This window comes from Colobus angolensis, unplaced genomic scaffold, assembly GCF_000951035.1.
Source record: "Colobus angolensis palliatus isolate OR3802 unplaced genomic scaffold, Cang.pa_1.0 Scaffold134, whole genome shotgun sequence".
Classification (NCBI taxonomy): domain Eukaryota; kingdom Metazoa; phylum Chordata; class Mammalia; order Primates; family Cercopithecidae; genus Colobus; species Colobus angolensis.
This window is the reverse complement of record NW_012114422.1, coordinates 7258455-7278225: the sequence shown is the minus strand read 5'-3', so window position 1 is coordinate 7278225 and position 19771 is coordinate 7258455. Positions and strand designations below refer to the sequence as shown.

Here is a 19771-nt window from a genome sequence, read left to right as displayed (position 1 = left end):
ATTCTCCTTGTGCTCACAGTTAAATAAATGTGTATGCCTATTTGATAAGTGCAAGAGGCAGATAAGGGGAAAGTTCCCCCAAAGAATTTCCAACTGGCTTGTGCACAGGGAGGATGGGGACATTTGCACCATTTGCCGGGGAGTGGAGCCTGACCTCTCCTGTCCCTGGATGGCAACCTGGGATTCAGTTGGTGAGATGAAGAATCACAGGATTCTATCTCAGTTTGCAGACTTGTTTTTTCTTTTTCCTTTTTGCCCAACAAATTCCTCTACTCACCCTTATGAGAGGAGGGGCCAGCTGGACTTCCTGGGTTGAGTAGAGGCTCAGAAAGCTGTGAAACTCACTCATTTCTTGCATTGGGACTTACTTCGGTCCTGGATGGATAATATTGAAAATACGTGCTTAAAATATTCCTAACACCGGGATTTGTGCATGTGTTTTCTTCCCCAAGAAAGCTATAAACAGTGAAAATTTTGCTGTAAGTTTTCCTATATCCTTCTCTCCCTCTCTCCCTTCCCCCTTCCCCCTTCCCCAAAACTAGAGTTAAAAGGAATGTTAACTGCCCGTTTTCCTGTGACCTGTGGGACTTGTCTATCCTCCCAATTCCAATTTCTTGTGAACATGCTTTGTAAAGTCCTGTAAAAGCCTATCTCTTTTGCCATGCTGCAAGGTCATAAAGTAGACAAAACCTAAGTTGCAATTCCAGTTTTCCTCAAGATCTAAGACATGTCACATATGGTTAATTGCCTTTGTTTCTCACTCTGGACACATCTTCTTGCCCCACGTATTTCCCGCCTTAAAGAGTTTAAAAGGCAATCACATAATCTAACTGTGGGTACCTGTTCGTTTGGGACCCCTTCCACGCTGTGGAAGCTTTGTACTTTCAGTCTGTTCAATAAAGCCTACAGCTTTTTCTCTCTCTCAGTTCACTCGCCGCGGGTCAGCTGCCACACCAATTCTTTGGCGTGGCTAGGCAAGAACCTTAGGCATTAACACTTAGAGGTGTCCGTGAGCCCAATCTTTCCTGGTCGTGTGACAAGAACTCGTTTTTTTCTACATAATTTTCTGTTATTAATCTGCCTTATTGTGAGTTGATTTTTCAAAGAACTTTTGAAGTGGACTAAGGCCTTTCATCTGCACAAGTCTAATAAAAATGTAATAGATTATGTTATTTATTTTATATACTATTTCAATTCTTGAAAAACATTTTTGAGTGCACCTATTTAAGACTTTATCTCTTCCATTTTAGCATGAAGTGACTGACTAGGAAGACTAGAATGAACTAAGAACACTGAAGTTACTCAGCCTGTAAATGAGCATGTATTAAAGAAGCATTTTTTAAATTAACAAATAATACATTGAAAAAGATGTATTAAATATTGGTACAACTGTTCATGGCAGCAAATCTGTTCAAGACAGCAGCAGCTCAATTCTTGCCTCCTCAGAAGAAAGAATTCAACAGAGAGGCATAAAGCAGAGTGAGAGACCGAGGCAAATTTTAGAGTAGAAGTGAGTTTATTAAAAAATTTAAAGGCAGGAATGAAAGGAAGTAAAGTACATTTGGAAGACGACCAAGCAGGCGACTTGAGAGATTCAATGTGTGGTTTGACCTTTGACTTGGGGTTTTATATGTTGGCATGCTTCCAGGGGGGTTGCATCTCTTCTCCCCAGGTTTTCTTTGGGATGGGCTCTCTGCATGCACAGTGGCCTGCCAGCACTTGGGATGGGCCACATGCCCAAGTGTGTTTACTGAAGTTGTATGCATGTGTACTTGAGGCATTTTTCCTCTTACCAGTAAAGTCTTACCAGTTAAACTCCAGCATTTTACCTCTTAGCACACATGTTTAAGCCCACTCACCCAACTCCTGAGATCTTATCAGGAAGCTACTGATCACCAGTTTCAGGTGTTTCTATCTACTGAGAGCCTGCCTTTCCCTCCTGCTGACTGCAACAATTAGACAGATAGTTTAATAATTGCCTGGCCATCACCTGATGATCACCTAATATTCCTGGTGTGGGGAATTCCCTCTCCTGCCCTGCTCATGTCTGACTACTTACTGAAACACAGCTATTTAAAGACTTATTTGAGAGTCTTACAAGAATGATATGACTCTTTCCTCTGCAGTCCATAGCATCCTTTACTGTCAGGGTTGAGTACAAAGTTGTCCAAAGCAGGTAGGTTTCTACCATTTGAATCTAAACCAAGGTCTTTGAGAGGGAGCTGAGAAGAATTGGCCACTGAGGTTTTATACAAAGAGCAGGGTTTTCAGTGAGACATCAAGTATTGAGAAAATATAATGAAAATAAAATCACCTACCAACCCAAAGAATCCGCTTCACAAAATGTAAAAAGGAATGAAACAGTTTTTCTGTGAAATAAAAATTAAACCAGATTGTGATCTGCATCATAGGCAATCTGTAGAGGAGAATTCAAAAAAGAGAAAGCTCACCCTTTTTATATAGCTTGATAGATATAATCCATTACACACATGTTAATTGTCTTTATCGAAAGAAAAATATACACTTCTATCTTTATGACAATCAAGAAGTTACATAATGGAGCCAAGTGCCTAGGCTTTAACACTCAGTGAAACAGAAAGACAGGATACCATCTTCCTTGATGTTCATGTTTCAAAAAGATGACTCCAAGACCTCTAAGAAAGACATTCTTGGAATGCAAAACTTGTAAGAATTTTCTTTAGCTTTTAAAACATTTAGACATATTTGAAAGAAAAAGAGAAAGCATTTACAACTTCAGGTTTTCTATAGGAAATTCTAAAGAGAAGTGGAGTTCAGGGAGTTCTCTTACCTTTATAATTTCAAGAAAATGTTTACATTTTTTCAAAGATTTGTATTTATACTTAGAAATTTTCTTTTTTGTTACTATTTTATAACACTGTAATTATCTGTATTGCTGTTTCTACTCTTCTCTGGACAGTTTGCAGTTATCAAAATATATAGCAAATCCAATGTAAAATACAAAGTGAGGTAATTATCAGAAATATAATAGAATTAATTTAAAAACATATTGTATTATTAGCCTTGAAGGAATAACCTTTAAATATATTATTTAAGTGAACCAATAGTGAATAGATCAAGCAGATTCTTGATTAGTCATGAACAAAAATTCTCCATCATCCATTAATTTTATAAACTGTTGTAATATCTACATTGCTTATACTTTCAAATAATTAGCTATTTGAATATTATTTTGTAGATCTTCATGACATCTTACTAAACCAAGCCTGAGGTGTAACTTAACCCTAGAACCCAAATATCTGAATTTTTTTTTTTTTTTTTTTTGAGACGGAGTCTTGCTCTGCTGCCCGGGCTGGAGTGCAGTGGCCGGATCTCAGCTCACTGCAAGCTCCGCCTCCCGGGTTTACGCCATTCTCCTGCCTCAGCCTCCCGAGTAGCTGGGACTACAGGCGCCCACCACCTCGCCCGGGTAGCTTTTTGTATTTCTTTTAGTAGAGACGGGGTTTCACCGTGTTAGCCAGGATGGTCTCGATCTCCTGACCTCGTGATCCTCCCGTCTCGGCCTCCCAAAGTGCTGGGATTACAGGCTTGAGCCACCGCGCCCGGCCCTGAATTTTTAAATAAAATATTTTTGGAGGGCCAAAAAACTTATTCTGAGTTTTCATCAATAACCTAAGTAATATTACATTTATAAGATAATCTGACTTTTAGTATTTATTTTATTTTTCCAATTTTTTTGGAGATGGAAAACACAAAGACAATCATTTTCTAGTATCGTTTTGAGGCACCTCTTAAGGGTACAGATTGAACTTCCAATATTTAATATACATGACTTTGTTACAATTCTTGTGGAAAAATTTAGCCTATAGGTTTCACATAAGCCCAAATCAATAATTTAATTATAATAACAGTCAATTGAATCTCTACAAATAATAGACATTTACCTTTGTTTATATATTGATATTTGGACTGGAGAGACTTGTGTCCCAAAGCTACTTAACTTATATTAGACCTATCAATTGCAGTCTTACCTATAAATGTCAGATTTGTTTGTCTAATTAGATGTTTTTCATTCTAATTCATCCTTCCATTTAAATCAGTTAAAAAAATTGTGTGTGTGCCTGCATGTTTGAAATTTATGGATTAACTATTTAGACACATATTAGTTACTTTTACTTTGGGATTATTAAAAAATCAATGAGAAGATGGTCTCACTTTTACTCTGCCAACAATTGGACTGTTGACTGTCATCCCTATTCTGGTGTAAAAGAAAAATTGCACCAGACAAGTTAAACAAGAAAGACTTTTTCCAAAACTATTGCAGTAGGGGAGAGAGACTGAACTCAACTTTGTGGAAATAAAAGGTGGGAGGGTTTTTAAGCAGTGGAATGAGTTAGTGGAAAATCACTTGAAAGCTTTAGATGAGAGATTAGTCAATGTATATAGATCATCTGAGTTTCAATTGTTTCTTGTTGAAGTTAAGCTCCTATCCTCCCATAGAGACTGGGAGACAGGTGCTATCTCCTTCAATGATTACATTTCAAAGGAATGGCTTGGAGGTTCTTAAGAAAGATATTCTTTGTTGAATATTTACATCCAAAGGGGCAAAGAAATAATTTATAATTGCAAGTTTTTTAACTTAAATGCTTTAAGAAACGGGAGGTCAGGAACCTGTAGTCAGAAAGAAAGTCAACTAAAGTTTTCTAAAGTTTAGTTAGGGTGAGTGGAACATTAAGCCCATCTTGATCACTGGGAGTCCAATTCTGAGCTGTTTGGAAATAAGTGATTGTGGGAACTATTACCAGGAGCACACAAAGAAAAAGTAGTGTAACACATAACATTTTTTTTTAATAAAATGTGGTTCTTAAAGTAATTGAAATAACGTTACTGTGACTAGGACAACAGAGCAGTCTATGAGCATAAGCTTGCTGGAATTTCTTCTTTCAGTTGAGTTCAGAGCCAAAATTATTTATCTAGAAAACTTGTTTTGAGTCCTTTGTAGGAACTACTGTCAAATTCTTCTGAGATGATGGCTCCACATGGCAAGCATGAAGCTGTGTGAGATTTTCTTTCACTTTGCTAGCCATGTGGGTCATCAAGAGCACTTGATCCTTCTAGCACAGGATCAGCTCATCTTACCTCTGGAACACTTTCAGATAAATCGAATCTCCAGTTCAATAGGGTGGCGAATTTCTTTCAACAGGTCCTTCCAGGTCCTTATGATTTTGTGTCTCAGAGATTCTAAGGAAGAAATAAGTACCTTGGAGTATGAACATGATTAAGAGAGAATTCAGTTAAATTGGGCACAGGATATGATTTCTGACTGAAATTCATAGGTCTGGCAATCATTAGTTCAAAGGCAAAAATATCATGCTTGTTTGCAGAGGTCATTCTAATTTTTGACAATGCTAACAGTAAAATTCTAGGCCATTTTAATCCATCCAGTATATTGCTAAATCTCAGCAAATGAGTTCCATTCATCTTATAGGAATCTATAGATAATTGCATAATTACTAGGTGACAGTGAAAATAAGATGACTTCCTCTCTCTGATTCATTATGCTTCTGTAGCCCCAAAGTGGAAATCATGGGTATTAAAAGATACTTTACCCAGCTTGAGCATTCACGTTTAAAGATGGAAAGACTTCAGACTATCTAAACATCATATACCCTATAACTAGACAAAATATCTTACTTTTTGTAGACACTAATTCTGTGAAATCCAACTGCCACTTAATTTCTGGGAAAGCTGGTTGGGGGAAACTGCCACATATACCTTAAGAATAGACTGTAAATAATTATTCTGACATATAGCTCTTCTCTTTTTTTTTTTGAAATGGAGTCTCGCTCTGTCGCCCAGGCTGGAGTGCAGTGGCCGATCTCAGCTCACTGCAAGCTCCGCCTCCCGGGTTTACGCCATTCTCCTGCCTCAGCCTCCGGGGTAGCTGGGACTACAGGCGCCCGCCACCTGGCCCAGCTAGTTTTTCGTATTTTTTAGTAGAGACGGGATTTCACCGTGTTAGCCAGGATGGTCTCAATCTCCTGACCTCGTGATCTGCCCATTTCAGCCTCCCAAAGTGCTGGGATTACAGACTTGAGCCACCGCGCCCGGCCTAGCTCTTCTCTTTAATATTTTTGGAATAATTTTATTTTTATGTAAGTACAGTAAAAGTCTAGGGTCTTTAAAGTCCCCATTTTACATAGATGAGTACGTCAATGACACATTATTAATCAAATAAATAAGAATTGTGGTATAGGGGTTACTTTATTAGGGAATTTTCATAGTTCAGTCAAATATTTTTAGCCTCCTTTATAATAGTTGCATTAAACAATTGTGTCACTCTGCTCTATGTGAGCTCTACAAATGATTACTGATCTGATAGGACAGTTGTACGGCTCCTAAAAAAAAAAAAATCAGTTTTCCATGAGATATTTTACTTCCCCTCAAAGACAAGAAGCTTCTATTTCTCCAAATTTGCTCGCCTATGTGACGGACACCAAACATGTATTTCCTACCTACGTACCTACCTACCTTCCTACCTTCCAACCTAGCTATCAAATCTTGCAACTCTAGTAACTTCTATTAACTGTGCTGCTTGTGTCAGCTTAATTCTAGGCAAAGCATAAGCTTCCAAAATGTCGTGTAAGAGGTCACCATAGCATACAAAACCTTAAATTGGGCCATTTTTATCCCAAGAACATGTCTACCAGTAAATATTATTAAATTGGCATTATTGCTAAAGACCACAGGCTCTGTGGCTCCCTATGTAATGGAAATTAACAAGAAGCCCAGTAGATTTTCCAGACAAGGCATTTATTTCAGGGCTTGTGCTTAAGCACAAGGGAGAGAGCAGAGTCACAAGGGTCCTCCAACTGGCTCTCCAAAAAAAGCCAGTAAGGAATTTCTTTACTAGGTAACTCAGGACTTGACATCAAGGGTAAGGTACACAGGCTGTTCTGTGCACAGCACATAACTGGTAGGGTACATGGGTTAGTGTTATCTGATTGTGATGGTTATCTTAAGCAATGGGCCACATGGTGATCTGTCCAGTGGCAACAAGACTGTAAATCGATAGTGCCGCATTCCTTCCCAAGGTGGGAAACTGCAAACTTGGTTTGATTTTGAGTCTTCTAAGACCATTTTTCTGGAATTATTTAAACAAAAGGCATGGTTACACATTATAAGAGCACAGAAGAAGAACATAGAATCGCTATTTTCTTCGTATGACTATTAACAAGTATGGTATCAGTGAAGTAGTGGTATGGGTTTGTGATCAGGGGAATGCAAGAAAGGATGTTCTAGAAGAGGTAAGCTGAAGCCAAGTCCCATCCTTTCTCAGCCTCATTACAAACAAGAATATCAAATCAGTTGATCAGAGCTTAGTGACTTCTCTTACCACTATAATACAATCATGGTCATCTGTTTGATCAGGATATGGTAAAAGAGTAACACAATTTAGGATATTGCATCTCCTAAGCACAATACTGGGATCAATGCTTCTTATTAACTAGTCTGATGGCATACCCACAGGTTCTGGATTTTTTACACTTGCAAGATAGCTGTCACAGCATGGGGGATATGCATATAAGTGACTGCAGGTAAGGGTTTGAGCCTTTTTAAAAATTATCTGCTACTGCCATAGCATCTTGTCATCAACATTGTCACTGCCTCCAAGGACACTAAGAAATTTGTTATTAGTGTATCACGTAATCCCAACTTTTGAGTTAAAATTCCAAAAGTAGTCCCTTTATTTTCATAACAAAGCAAGTGGAAAGACTCTGCAAAATTTGGAACTCCCAAAGTTTATACTATAGCAAATTTTAATTTGAACACTTCTTCAAATTCTACTGAACAAATCAAAGGATCTGAGGAATTATTATGCAGCTATTTCATTAGAGTTTTGGCCACTCTACCAAAACTGAATTTCACTGTCCACAATATTCTACTAGTCCCAAAAATGTTTTAAATTGTTTTTTTGTAGAAGAACATTTTATCTACAAAATGGCTGACGCCTATATAAGGCTTTCAGCATCAACAGATGCTCTAAATATTTTATCTCAGTTTGGCAATTTTGAAATTTGTCTATTGAAGGCTTATGCTCTTTTGAAGGGAGAATTGTAACAAAACCAAAGTGTCAGTTTTGTATTGCTCTTTAGTTTCTGAGTCTACCAGCAAACCATCAACATGCTGATGACTTACAGATCCCCCTACTGGGACAAATTCCTCTAAATTTTTCTGTAAATGATTAGAGAAATGGTAGGAGAGTCAAGAAATCCTTGAGGAATACTTTTTCATAAATACTGAACTCCTTTCTAAGTAAAACAGCAACAGAAATGTAAACTTGTTTACTAGAGCAATGATAAAAAAAACAGATCATAGATAAACTGGAGAAAAACCTTTGCAGAGGATGGTAGCAAAATACTAAAGTTTCTGGTGTTAGAAACTACAGGTGTGAATGGAGCAATAAATTTATTTTCTTCTTTAAGATCTTGTACAAAAATCAATCATCTTTATATCATTTACATTCTTTCCTTTCTGGAAATGTGGCAGTATTAATATTACAGGGTGAGTGTCTTTATAAAATTACCACTTGTCTTTCAAATTTTTTGACTGTTTTTATTTATTCAAATAGAGCTTTTGACAAAGGGTATTGTTTGACACATGGCCACTGCTTATGCTTTTTGTAAACAATTTTTATTGATTCTACACTTCAAACTAAACCACTTTCTAGGGCCCAAAGTGATGAACTGACTTGTTTCAGTTCAGGGAACTTATCCAGCACAGTGTGAGAAAGCCACTTTTTGGAATACCCCTTTTCTTTCAGAATGTACACAGTAATCAGATTTCTTTTATTCCAGGGAGTTCTACAGACACTGCCTATGGGATATAGAATATGATAGTCTTTAATTTTCCCAGCAGGCCTCCTCACAATAGGTTTATGGGAGGATGAGGAGAAAACTAAGAAAACCTATTCCCAATATGAGGCCTTATTTGTGTGGGAACCACAGAAGAAAAGGAGCAAGTAGAAGGCGAACTCAAAATACCAGCAACCTGTGTTCATTCACTCCAGATGCAAAGTAAGATTTATCTGGGGAAACCACAGAATAAGTAGCACAAGCAGCTACGAGAAAATGCACACCTGTAATCCCAGCACTTTGGGAAGCCCAGGGGGCGGAACACGAGGTCAAGAGATTGAGACCATCCTGGTCAACATGGTGAAACCCCATCTCTACTAAAAATTCAAAAATTAGCTGGGCATAGTGGTGTGCACCTGTAGTCCCAACTGCTCAGGAGGCTGAGTCAGGAGAATCGCTTGAATCCGGGAGGGGGAGGTAGCAGTAAGCCGAGATCATGCCACTGCACTCCAGGCTGGCAACAGAGCAAGACTCCATCTTAAAAAAGAAAGAAGGGCAAGGCAATGAGTTAGCCTGAGAAAAAGTTATTGAAATGTACATATCATCAGTTCCCACATCTGAGATCCCCCTCAATCTGTCAGTTTTAGGTCATTCCCAAACTATTCCCCAGCCTTCTGGCTTTCCTGATTCCCTTGTTTCAGCAGTTGCTGCATCCTCTGGATTCTCTTTTCTCCAATCCCTCCTCCAACATCTGACTTCTTGCAGTATGGCATATGGTTTTGTTTTCCGTCTTTGCTCACTCTACAGGCTGGCCAGAGTAGGGGTTATTCCTTTTACTAAATAGTTCCTACTGGATAATTAACATATCTTTTCTTTTTCTTTTCTCCTTCACATTTCTCTAGATTGTCCCAAAACTAAGTAACTGCTGCTAACATTTGAGTCTGTCCTTACCATCCTAATACCTTTCCTCTAATTTGAATTTGGATAGTCATCAAGGGACCTGAGACAAAAATTTTGAACTACCCTTGGATCCATGCCAGTAGATTTTGAGAAAGCCTCCACAAACTGCTAATGGAAATCAATGGCAGACTCCTTTGTCTTTCAGATACACCATTGCAGTTTCAACCAACTCACTTTTAGAGGAAAGATTTCAAGTACAGCTGTAAGCAGTCACTTTCAGTGAGTCTACAAATCTTAGTTATTTCTTATTTTGTGGAGGGTGATGAACAGTTACTACCTCTTGGTGCAGTGGGTCATCTTCTGGTCCCCAATGTGCTTGTTCCGTCATATGAGCAGAGTCTGCTGATTGCAGAACTACACACTGTATCCTGTGCACATCTTTGTGCCTGGGACTGTAAACTGAAAACATGCTGCAGGGAATGCCTGCAAACTTCTGGGAAGCAGAAAAAGAAGCTTTTATTTGAGATGTATAAGCTGGCAAGGAGGTCTATATAACTTCTCAATGACATCAGCTTCACTGGTGATCAAACAAGAAGAGCTGGTCTTTCTCACATTGTGACAAAATAAACGTAGAATTATATGACTTTTTGGCTTATTGTCCATGTTACTGTTTATTAGACTAACACTATTTTTTTCAAAAAAAGCTAGTGATACCACTCTTCTTTTTGTCTTCATGTGGGGACAGTCTTTTATACAAGTTCTCAATTATGCCCTAATCATGTTCCTTCATAATTTCTCCTTCCCTAAATACATGAAATATAAATGATAAGTGACTTTGGAGGGCACAATATGGGCTAAAACATTGATTAGGCTCAGGGTTAGGGCATGAGGCACACAAATCTGTGTCCTCAAACAAGGCAGATAATTCATTACCAGCTAAAGAAGTCATGGCCTTGTCCTTTGTGGGGAAATACACTAACTAGGAGAACCAGAGGTCTAAAACACCATTGTTTTGATCTGCTCAGGAGTCTGTTAAGGAAGAGAAGAATAAAGAGACATAAGGGATGCAGAAAAAGCAGAGATAGCAGAAAAAGGAAGAAGATTCAATGAAAGTGCCTTTAATTTATCCATTTCTTCTTCCATTCTTCTCAATCTTTCCTTCTGGTTATGCAGATCTTTTTAACTTTCCTCTAAGAATAATACCTATCCAGTAAATACCAGCAGTTCATTTGCTTGGGATGAGGTCTAAGAATCATAACAAATTCTGAGAGGTTTGGTACTTGTATGTATTCCGAATATGACAGAGATATTAGCTGTTTAGGAGAAAGAACTGCAGGCAATATCCTTGGCTTCCCCTATTTTTCCACCATCAAAGGTAATTGTAATCCTGATGGAATTTGAGTCCCAATTATCCGTGTATACTCATTAATAAAATTTGAGTTTGGAAAGAGTGGTCTATCCAGATACTATTTCAAAAAAGCAAAGATCAAAAAGGGAGAACTTGTATAATTCAGGGACTCTTATATGGTTGCTGTGGGGCCAATGGACCTTCAGCTGGTCCACTCAATTCAAAAACTACCATTCATATCCCAATCCTTTTTACGAAGTAGTTGGAGAAATGTGGTTAAAAATAAAATCTTTTGCCAGCCCAGTAAAAGCTCTCCATAAAATGGAAGGAAAAATGAAATAGTTTTTATTCTGTTAAATAGGATTAAACCAAACTGTGATGTGCATTATAGGAAATCTGCTAAGGAGATTGCAAAAAATAAAATAAAATAAAGAAATAATATATAGCTAGGAAGATATAGTCCATTGCATACATGTTAATTGCCTTTATCAAAACAAAAAATAAAAAAAATAGAACATTTCCTATCATTATGACAAGCAGGAAATTAAATCAAAGAGCTAAGTACTAAGTACTCAGGCTTAACTCCCCAGAAACAGAGAGACAGGGCATCATCCTCTTTGATGTTCACAGTTTAAAGAGGTGGTTCCAAGGCCACCAAGAGAAAAGTTCCTGGAATGCAAAACTGGCAAGAGTCTCATTTAACTCTTAAAATATTTAGATACATCTAAAATAAACAGAACTTATACTTTCAAGTTTTCTAAAAGAAATGCTAAAGAGAAATTAAGGGGGGAGTTTTAATTTTTGACATCAGAAAATTTTAAATATTATTTTACTATTATTTTTAGATTACATATACCCTTACACCAGCAATGAGTTGGGAACTAGGTGAAATCGGGGCAATAGGATAAGTTAGCAAGGGAACAATTTAGCTTGCAAGTGTTAGTTGTTCATGAACTGACAAAATACCATTCTAGAAGTTTCAGGATAATACAACAGTTCAGGATTGCGAACGTTATAGGAGGATGTAAAAAAGAGAAATACTTCAATTTTCCCAGAAAAAACAACTGGTAGTATTCACTTCGAGGTCGTTTGCTGGCATGTTTGATATGGTATAGCTGATGCACATGCTATGTAGATACAAGCTCTCATCCCCATTTAATAATGGGTTTATTTTACTTTGTGTTCTGCCTCCAAGCTGGAGTCTTTACCCTTGCCCATAAACCTGCATCTGCCTCTCTACAATAGCTCAAAAACTAGTACCTAAGAATCACCAATTTGAAAGTTCACATGCCCCAAAGTTTAATTAAAAGATGTTTCAAATGATTGTGTGTATATATAGACAATATACATGTGTGAGTGTGTTTTATATTATGGTAATTTAAAATGTTTTTTATCAGGAAGAAGGAAATGAAGATAATGTAAAGTTCCATAATGCATTATGGCATCTTGGTATCTTACGGTGTTCTTCAATGTAATATATAATCCATAATTAAATAATATGTTTTACCATGTTTCTTTGTAACAAATTCCCACAAATCCTGTAACACTGGCCACTGGTTACATATGTGTACTGCCAATGGAGTTTTCTGAGGTCATTTTTACTCTTTTAATAGTTGACTACGCACAGGGCATTTTGCTGCCATAGTCACTTCCAGGGTATGGTCAATCACACTGCCCTCTGCTGGTGTATTCGTAGTAGAACCACTATACAAGAGACTAAATACTCTCAGGTTTTTACAATGAAAGGAAACTTTATACTTTCCTGATGTAATTTTCCGGCAATCCTCATGGTTTTAGCAATAAAGTAGGCAAGTGTTCAGTAATTTCTTCCTTTGGAAACCTGTCTTTCTATATGTAATTTAGAATCCCTTATCAATGTGGACATTTACTCTACAGTGAATCCATTTTATCCTCTTTCCTATTCTGGATAGACTTTCCCTCAACCTAAGGTCTTATTTACTCATTTGCTTTCATCCTTCTTATGACCTTTGGCTTCAGTTCAAATATGCAACTACAGCATCATTAATGACAGAAAAAACATGAAGTAATTTCCCTTCTTATGGTTACAAAACTGTGCATTACTGAATGAGGGATTAGTAATGAATGGATACAGTTATGCTGCATCAGATTAGCAGCATATTTCTTTAAATAAAACTATTTACAGAAAAACATATGTGACATGGGCAGCCTATAATGCAGGTACTATATTTTAAGGCTTGTGTATTCGACATCAGTATTGCAAAGGGTTTGGTTATACTTTTGGCCACTTTATTGTTTTGCATAGAAATATTTTAACAATATTTCTCTAGAACAAAGTTCTGTGAAACTGGGAATGTTTAAGATATATTTGTGGTGTTAAAAATACTTGAATATTTGTATAAATCCTTTTTCTTTTCAGTTCAAAAGGAAGTACTGTGTAGGACTCTCTGATGGTCTAAAATTGCATGACCTTGCCACAGGAACATGAAAGATCTATCCTAGTTAAACACAGAATAATATTTTTATAATAACCTTTATCACCAAATTGTGTAGTTTGTCCCTTCTGTTACATCAACACATCCTCCTGTATGTTTATCTGACTTTTTTTTCTAGCAAAGAAAGTACTGAGAAACACATTTGTCTTATAATTTGTATGCAGAGGGTGTTTTAATAACCCATTTCTTCCTTCTTTGTCCATCTCTTTTTAGGTTGACTGGAAGCTTTGTACCAGACTTGATAGTGAGCATGAGTAGCCAAATGTGGCTGCACCTTCAAACAGACGAAAGTGTTGGATCTGTTGGTTTCAAGGTTAACTACAAAGGTAATGATGAATTGCTACTATAGGAAATATGTTATCTTAATACCACCAGAGAATATTTTAAATTCACGTTTAATTGCATCTACAAAATTAAAAGTTTTGCAGAACATACGAAAGAACACATTTCAATAAAAATAATTTCCTCTTTAATTTAACTACAAATGTTGATTACACTTATCTTTAAATAAAATTAGTTTTTCCTTTAAAATGCGTCTATTTTGCATAACTCATCTTTCTCCCAGTTTATTATACTATCCTTGTGTTTCAATCACTCTAGACTCCTAGTCTTCCCCAGAATAGACATGAGATTTTATATACTTTAAATAATTTTCCTGGCAAAGATTCCACTAATTATTAAATACTTAAATATAACAGTAAAGGACTGAAATCCCTAAATATTCCAATACACAAATCTTTTTTTTTGTAATCTATCAAACATATAAAGCATAGATCACCAATTTGTGAAATTGCTTTTGCCCATCCCAGTGTCGGTAGAGATACAGATCAGTGATTAACTATGTATGTATAACAAAATATTTTGTTCTAGTTTCATTTACCAGAAATAGATGCAAGCATTATGAGGTCATAGATACCTTCCACACATGTTGGACCTCAATTAAAACCGATACATACACACAATATACATATTAGACATGCAAATTTGCAATTCTGACTGAAAAAAAGTACTAATAAACTCAATTAAAAATCTGTTTTAAAAACAAAAATATGTAGGAGACCATCAGAATGTTATGTTGCTTGAATTTATCATTACTATTGTGGTAAAATTATTATTTTCTATCTTACCAATTAAATAATTACTGTGAAAAATTATTTTACTTGCATAATAATAATTTTCAATCAGAGTTTTCTCTTACAAATACTGCCATGCTTTTGTTTCTGGACACATGAACATGAATGCATGATATTGTCAGAGAGGCAGAACACATTCATTCTGTGTTTTTTTTTTTTTCTTGTGACTAAATTTGGTACTATATTAATTTGAATAGTTCAAGAAATCTATGTAAATGTCAGTTTATTAAAAAGGTTAGCTTGATTGTAGTCTTAATATATTCTTCCTCAATTTAAAATCCACCTCTATCCCCAGTAAATAAAGCAAGGTTACAAAATTTAAAGAACAATTGGCTTATGTTACACGTGATTATCTGTCTTTTTTTTCTGGCAACTTGTATTTTACCTGCAGGTGGTCTATGTGCACATTTGTTACTAGGAAATATTGTGTAATGCTGATTTGAAGTACAGATCCACTCACCCAGTCATACTTCTTGAAATATATCTTTTTTCTTTTTCTTCCCCTTCTCCCTCTAAATGGCTAAGCAAACTTGGCATTCTTGTATTCCTGTGGTTTCTATTATTTTCTCCATCTTATGAAGGTTACCTGTCAGAAAATCTATAGTGATTTAAACATTAGAAACTGTATTAATTATTAATGAAAATGCTTGAACAAGAAACATTTATTAAAACTCGTGAATAGGTTGGAGCAGCAGGGAGTTCTATTGATATTTACACAGTTCTCCCCTCTGCTGCAATTCAAGAGCTAGAAGTACATTGTAGAGTAGCACAGTTAAACATATTGTTCTCCTTCTGCTCAGTTTTCAACAATAGTAATTTAAAAATTCACAGAGATGACTGGTTTGAAACCGACCCTGGACGTTCTAAATGAGTAATGCCCTTATTTTTCTCCCTCCTTTTCCTTAGACTGGAAGTGTCTCTTCCAGTCCAACCTGCTGCACATTACTAATGATAATCTTCCAGCATCAGAGTGATGATCATATTACTGTGATGCTCAAAATTCTCTATTTTTTATCCCTAGAGATAAAATCAAAAATCTCCATACATCATTTCCTCCAGCTTTCTCCATCTGATTTTCTCTTTTTCCATAAACTCTAATTTTACCAGAATACCCATAAGTCTCTGAACCCTGCAAGTTGTTTCACAACTTTGCTTCTTTGGACATTCAGTAAATTTACCTGAATCACTGTTTTTAATTTTAACTTAGCACCTCCTCACTCATCCTTCAAAGCAAAGTTCAAATATTCACTCTTCTGTGAAGACTTCGTTAACTCTTCCCATCACAGAAGACCACTTTCTCTATTTTATAAACCATGAATCAGATGTATTATATAACTAAATAGAAAATATGTCTTACTTGTCTTTGTATTTATGCTAGCAATATCCCTGCCATCATCATAGGTACCTAATAATTACTTAATTAAACTGAATAAATGATTTGGCCTATATAAGTTAGGTAATACTAAGGAAAATATGTCCTCAAAAGTTTAGTTTACCAGGATTTTTTTTTGTACTGTGAAAATCATGGTTTTGCATTCTCCGTAATTTAAAACCTGAGCTCAGAGTTGAAGCAGGGTTCACATTGAGAAGTTACAAATTTTGATGTGCACATAGTTTTAGCAAGTTCCGTACTAAAAATAATTTTCGTAATTACCATGCTCTCTGTTGAGTTGTGTGTTGGTTCTAAATGGAACACCTGCTAAAAACTTTTCCAGATTGATCTAAAGACATCTTCTGTTTTTGTAACCTGTAGATTTTGCATAAGATAGCATTAAATGCAGATCTCCTCTAAATTAAATATATGTATTTATTGAGTAGTTTGTCTCAAGTTTTTAACATTTTAAAAATAGCGACTAAAATATGCAATTTAGTCCTGTCTTTTGTGATATATTTTTATTCTTAAGTTGTATTTTGCTAATTAAGAGAGTTTTTGAAACTATTTTAAAGAAAATATGATTTCAAATGACGTCTTCTGTTAGAAACTCAAAATAGAAAAAAGAGTAAAAGCTGGGCTTCACTGGTAGAACAAGGATGGGAAGAAGACTTGGTACCCTCAATTGATCTGATTGCTTCTCATTCCCTCCAAATGTAGGAAGAATCCTAGGACTCCAAAAAACGTAGTTTGAAAATGACTGTTCTAAGACTGTACTATTGACAAAGGAACAAAAATTTATGTATGAATGTAAAATAGTACATAATTACCTGATTAAGTAGTCATTAAGTTTAGAACTTCTGCTTTAAATCTGTGGAACTATGAATTCTTTTATCTATGGAGTTTGGACAATGTCTATCTTAAAATATAAGAAGGCAACAAATGTTGCAAATCAACAAAACAGTCCTTTATTCTAAATTTAGTCAATTTTTATTCAACTAGGATTAATTTCATGTTTCTGTTCAAGACAGTGTGCTGATTACTGTATACCATAGCATAAGTTAATAAAATGCCACCGGATCTTGAGAAGTTAATGATATTCCTAACTTTTAAAAATCAGTAACATCCTTGTAGATGCATGTAACAATGTCATGGCCATTCTCATTCACAGGAGATTTTTTTTTGTTTGCCAAAACTACGATTTAAGATGTGAACTAAATGTCTTGCTGAAAAGGAAGTATAACCTAGCTGTCCACCTTGCCCCATTTCCCTTAGAAATATTAGGCTTGTTTCCTTGTTTTTATATTGTCATTTTTTCAAATGCGTATTAATCAGAATGCAAGAAAAAAGAGAGTTCTTTTCAATAGACACATTAACATCCATTAACACTGAGCAACTTTTTAGATATATTTTCAACTTTGTCTTAGCTTAAGGAACATTAGAGCAATAATTAACAATTATGAAGAACCTTGCATATTCCAATTATTTTGCCTACATTAACTCATTAAATCTGATTAGAAGAGTAAGAGGTAAGAAATATTACTCATTTTTACAGATGAGAAAACTGACTAGGATTTAAGCACCATGATGATAGGAAGTTTGTTCTGCTTTGTTTATTGCTGTATTCCCAGAATCTAGCATGATACCTAACACATAGAAAGCAAACAACAAATATTTGTGGCATGCCTGAATAAATGAATGAACATGAATGGTTAATCATAATCATATTGCAGAGTATAGTTGCAACTCTGAGTTTATTGACTTCATTCTTTTTTCCATTATGCAATAGTATATCCTAAGTGATTTTGAGGGGTTTTTAGGAAAAGCTGGAAACCCTAATCAGTGTGAAGAGCAGCGGGACACCAAAAGATTGAGATAAATTACTGAGCTATCTGATTTCACATAGGAGATGTCTGCAAGTTTTTATTTTCATATAGTTACTTGGTGTTTCTTAAGACTTGGATTATTTAGGAATGCTAACTGATTATTACTATTATAAAGAAACATTGTTGATTTCTGTACCTCTGTGTGGTATTGGCCACAGGATTTAATGCTTCATTAATTTTAATTATTTCATGATTAAGCATTGTAATAATTAGGAGGACATGTATTGGCACATTACAGAAAACCCAACTAATAGTGGCTTAAGCAAATATGTGTTTACTATCACCACATGACATGCCTAGAGGGTATACGCCAATGTTACTTTTATCTGAGACTCAGGCGCATTCTTGAATTCCCTCTACCTTCCTCAGCATATTTATCTTCAATCTCAATGTTATAATTTTTGCCAGAGGCCTATTGTAGGAGATTGAAACCCTCAAAATTCCATTAAATTATAGCGATGAGAGCTAGTGTTTCTGTCTTATTCTTCTTTGGATGGCAATGACTTTATATTTGAACATTTAATATATTTGACAAGGGTTAGAATCTTTACCAATTTCAGGGAGTTCAAATACATTTCATCTAACTTCTAGTCAAACATTTTTTCTGTATCCATTGACACAATCATGTATTTATTTATATCTCTCCTTTAACTGTATTCATAGTTTTTTCTAATACTGGGGCAAACTTTCATTTCTGTAATAAAACCTTCTTGAACATGATGACCAATTCCTTAGTACACCCTGGGATCAATTTGCTAATGATTTGACTAAAATAATTATATTTGTGAATTTGAATTAGAGTTTCTTTTTGTGTTGGTTTTATAAAATTTGGGTTTTAGAATATGGTAGTATTACAGGATGAGTCAGGAAATTTGTCAACGCCTTGGAATAGTATGAATAACAATCATAAAATTTACATGATTTTTAGAGTAAGAAAGACCGTAGCCATAAAACTATCTGGACATTTTTATTTAAAGGTAAATATTTAGCAAACTTAATTTTTGTTCCTTTGACTATAATCTCTTCAGATCTCTTCTTCAATTAATGCTGGTCATTTATATTTTATTAGAAAAATTTCCAGGTCGTACACAATAATTTTCAAACGTATGCACATTTCACGTACATTTTCTTTTTTAACAAAAGTTTCTTTGAAAAAATAATATAGTATACTGATATTTTACTTATGCGTATATTAATTTCAAGGGGGTTAATTTTTTCTCTTTCTCTCTTTGCATCTGCTTTTATCCCTGCCTGGCAATTCTTTCTGTACCAGTGACTGAACTTCTCCAGACTCTGATAAACCTTATTTCTCCTAATTCTGTACAGCTCTACAGGTTTGGGCCAAACTAATCAGAATTCCCTTTAAAAGGTTATCAGTCCAGGCTGGATGTGGTGGCTCACACCTGTAATCCCAGCACTTTGGGAGGCCAAGGTGGGTGGATCATCTGAGGTCAGGAGTTCAAGACCAGCCTAGCCAACATGGTGAAACTCTGTCTCTACTAACAATACAAAAATTAGCAGGGCGTGGTGGTGCGTGCCTGTGATCTCAACTACTCAGGAGACTGAGGCAGGAGAATTGCTTGAACTTGGGAAGGTGGAAGATGCAGTGAGCTGAGACCACGCCACTGCCCTCTAACCTGGGCTATAGAATGAGACTCCATCTCAAAAAAAAAAAATAAATGAATAAAAAGGTTATCAGTAAAGCATCTGGGACAATTGAGATAGTTTCTGAGTGAAAGAAAATATTTTTTCTAAGGTGGTAAATTCTAAAGGTGATTTCACTTGGTGATACTGGTATAACTTTTTTTTTTTTTTTTTTTTTTT

General features: G+C 35.7%; 1 protein-coding gene across 2 annotated transcripts in view; it reads left to right on the top strand.

Moving 5' to 3' along the window:
• CSMD3 (CUB and Sushi multiple domains 3) overlaps window positions 1-19771 on the top strand; it is a 1254780-nt gene that overhangs the window by 645056 nt on the left and 589953 nt on the right. For both annotated transcript variants that reach the window (XM_011934353.1, XM_011934352.1), the window contains one exon: window positions 13770-13882. In XM_011934353.1, the coding sequence (XP_011789743.1) occupies window positions 13770-13882 (113 nt within the window). The remainder of the gene's footprint in view (window positions 1-13769; window positions 13883-19771) is intronic.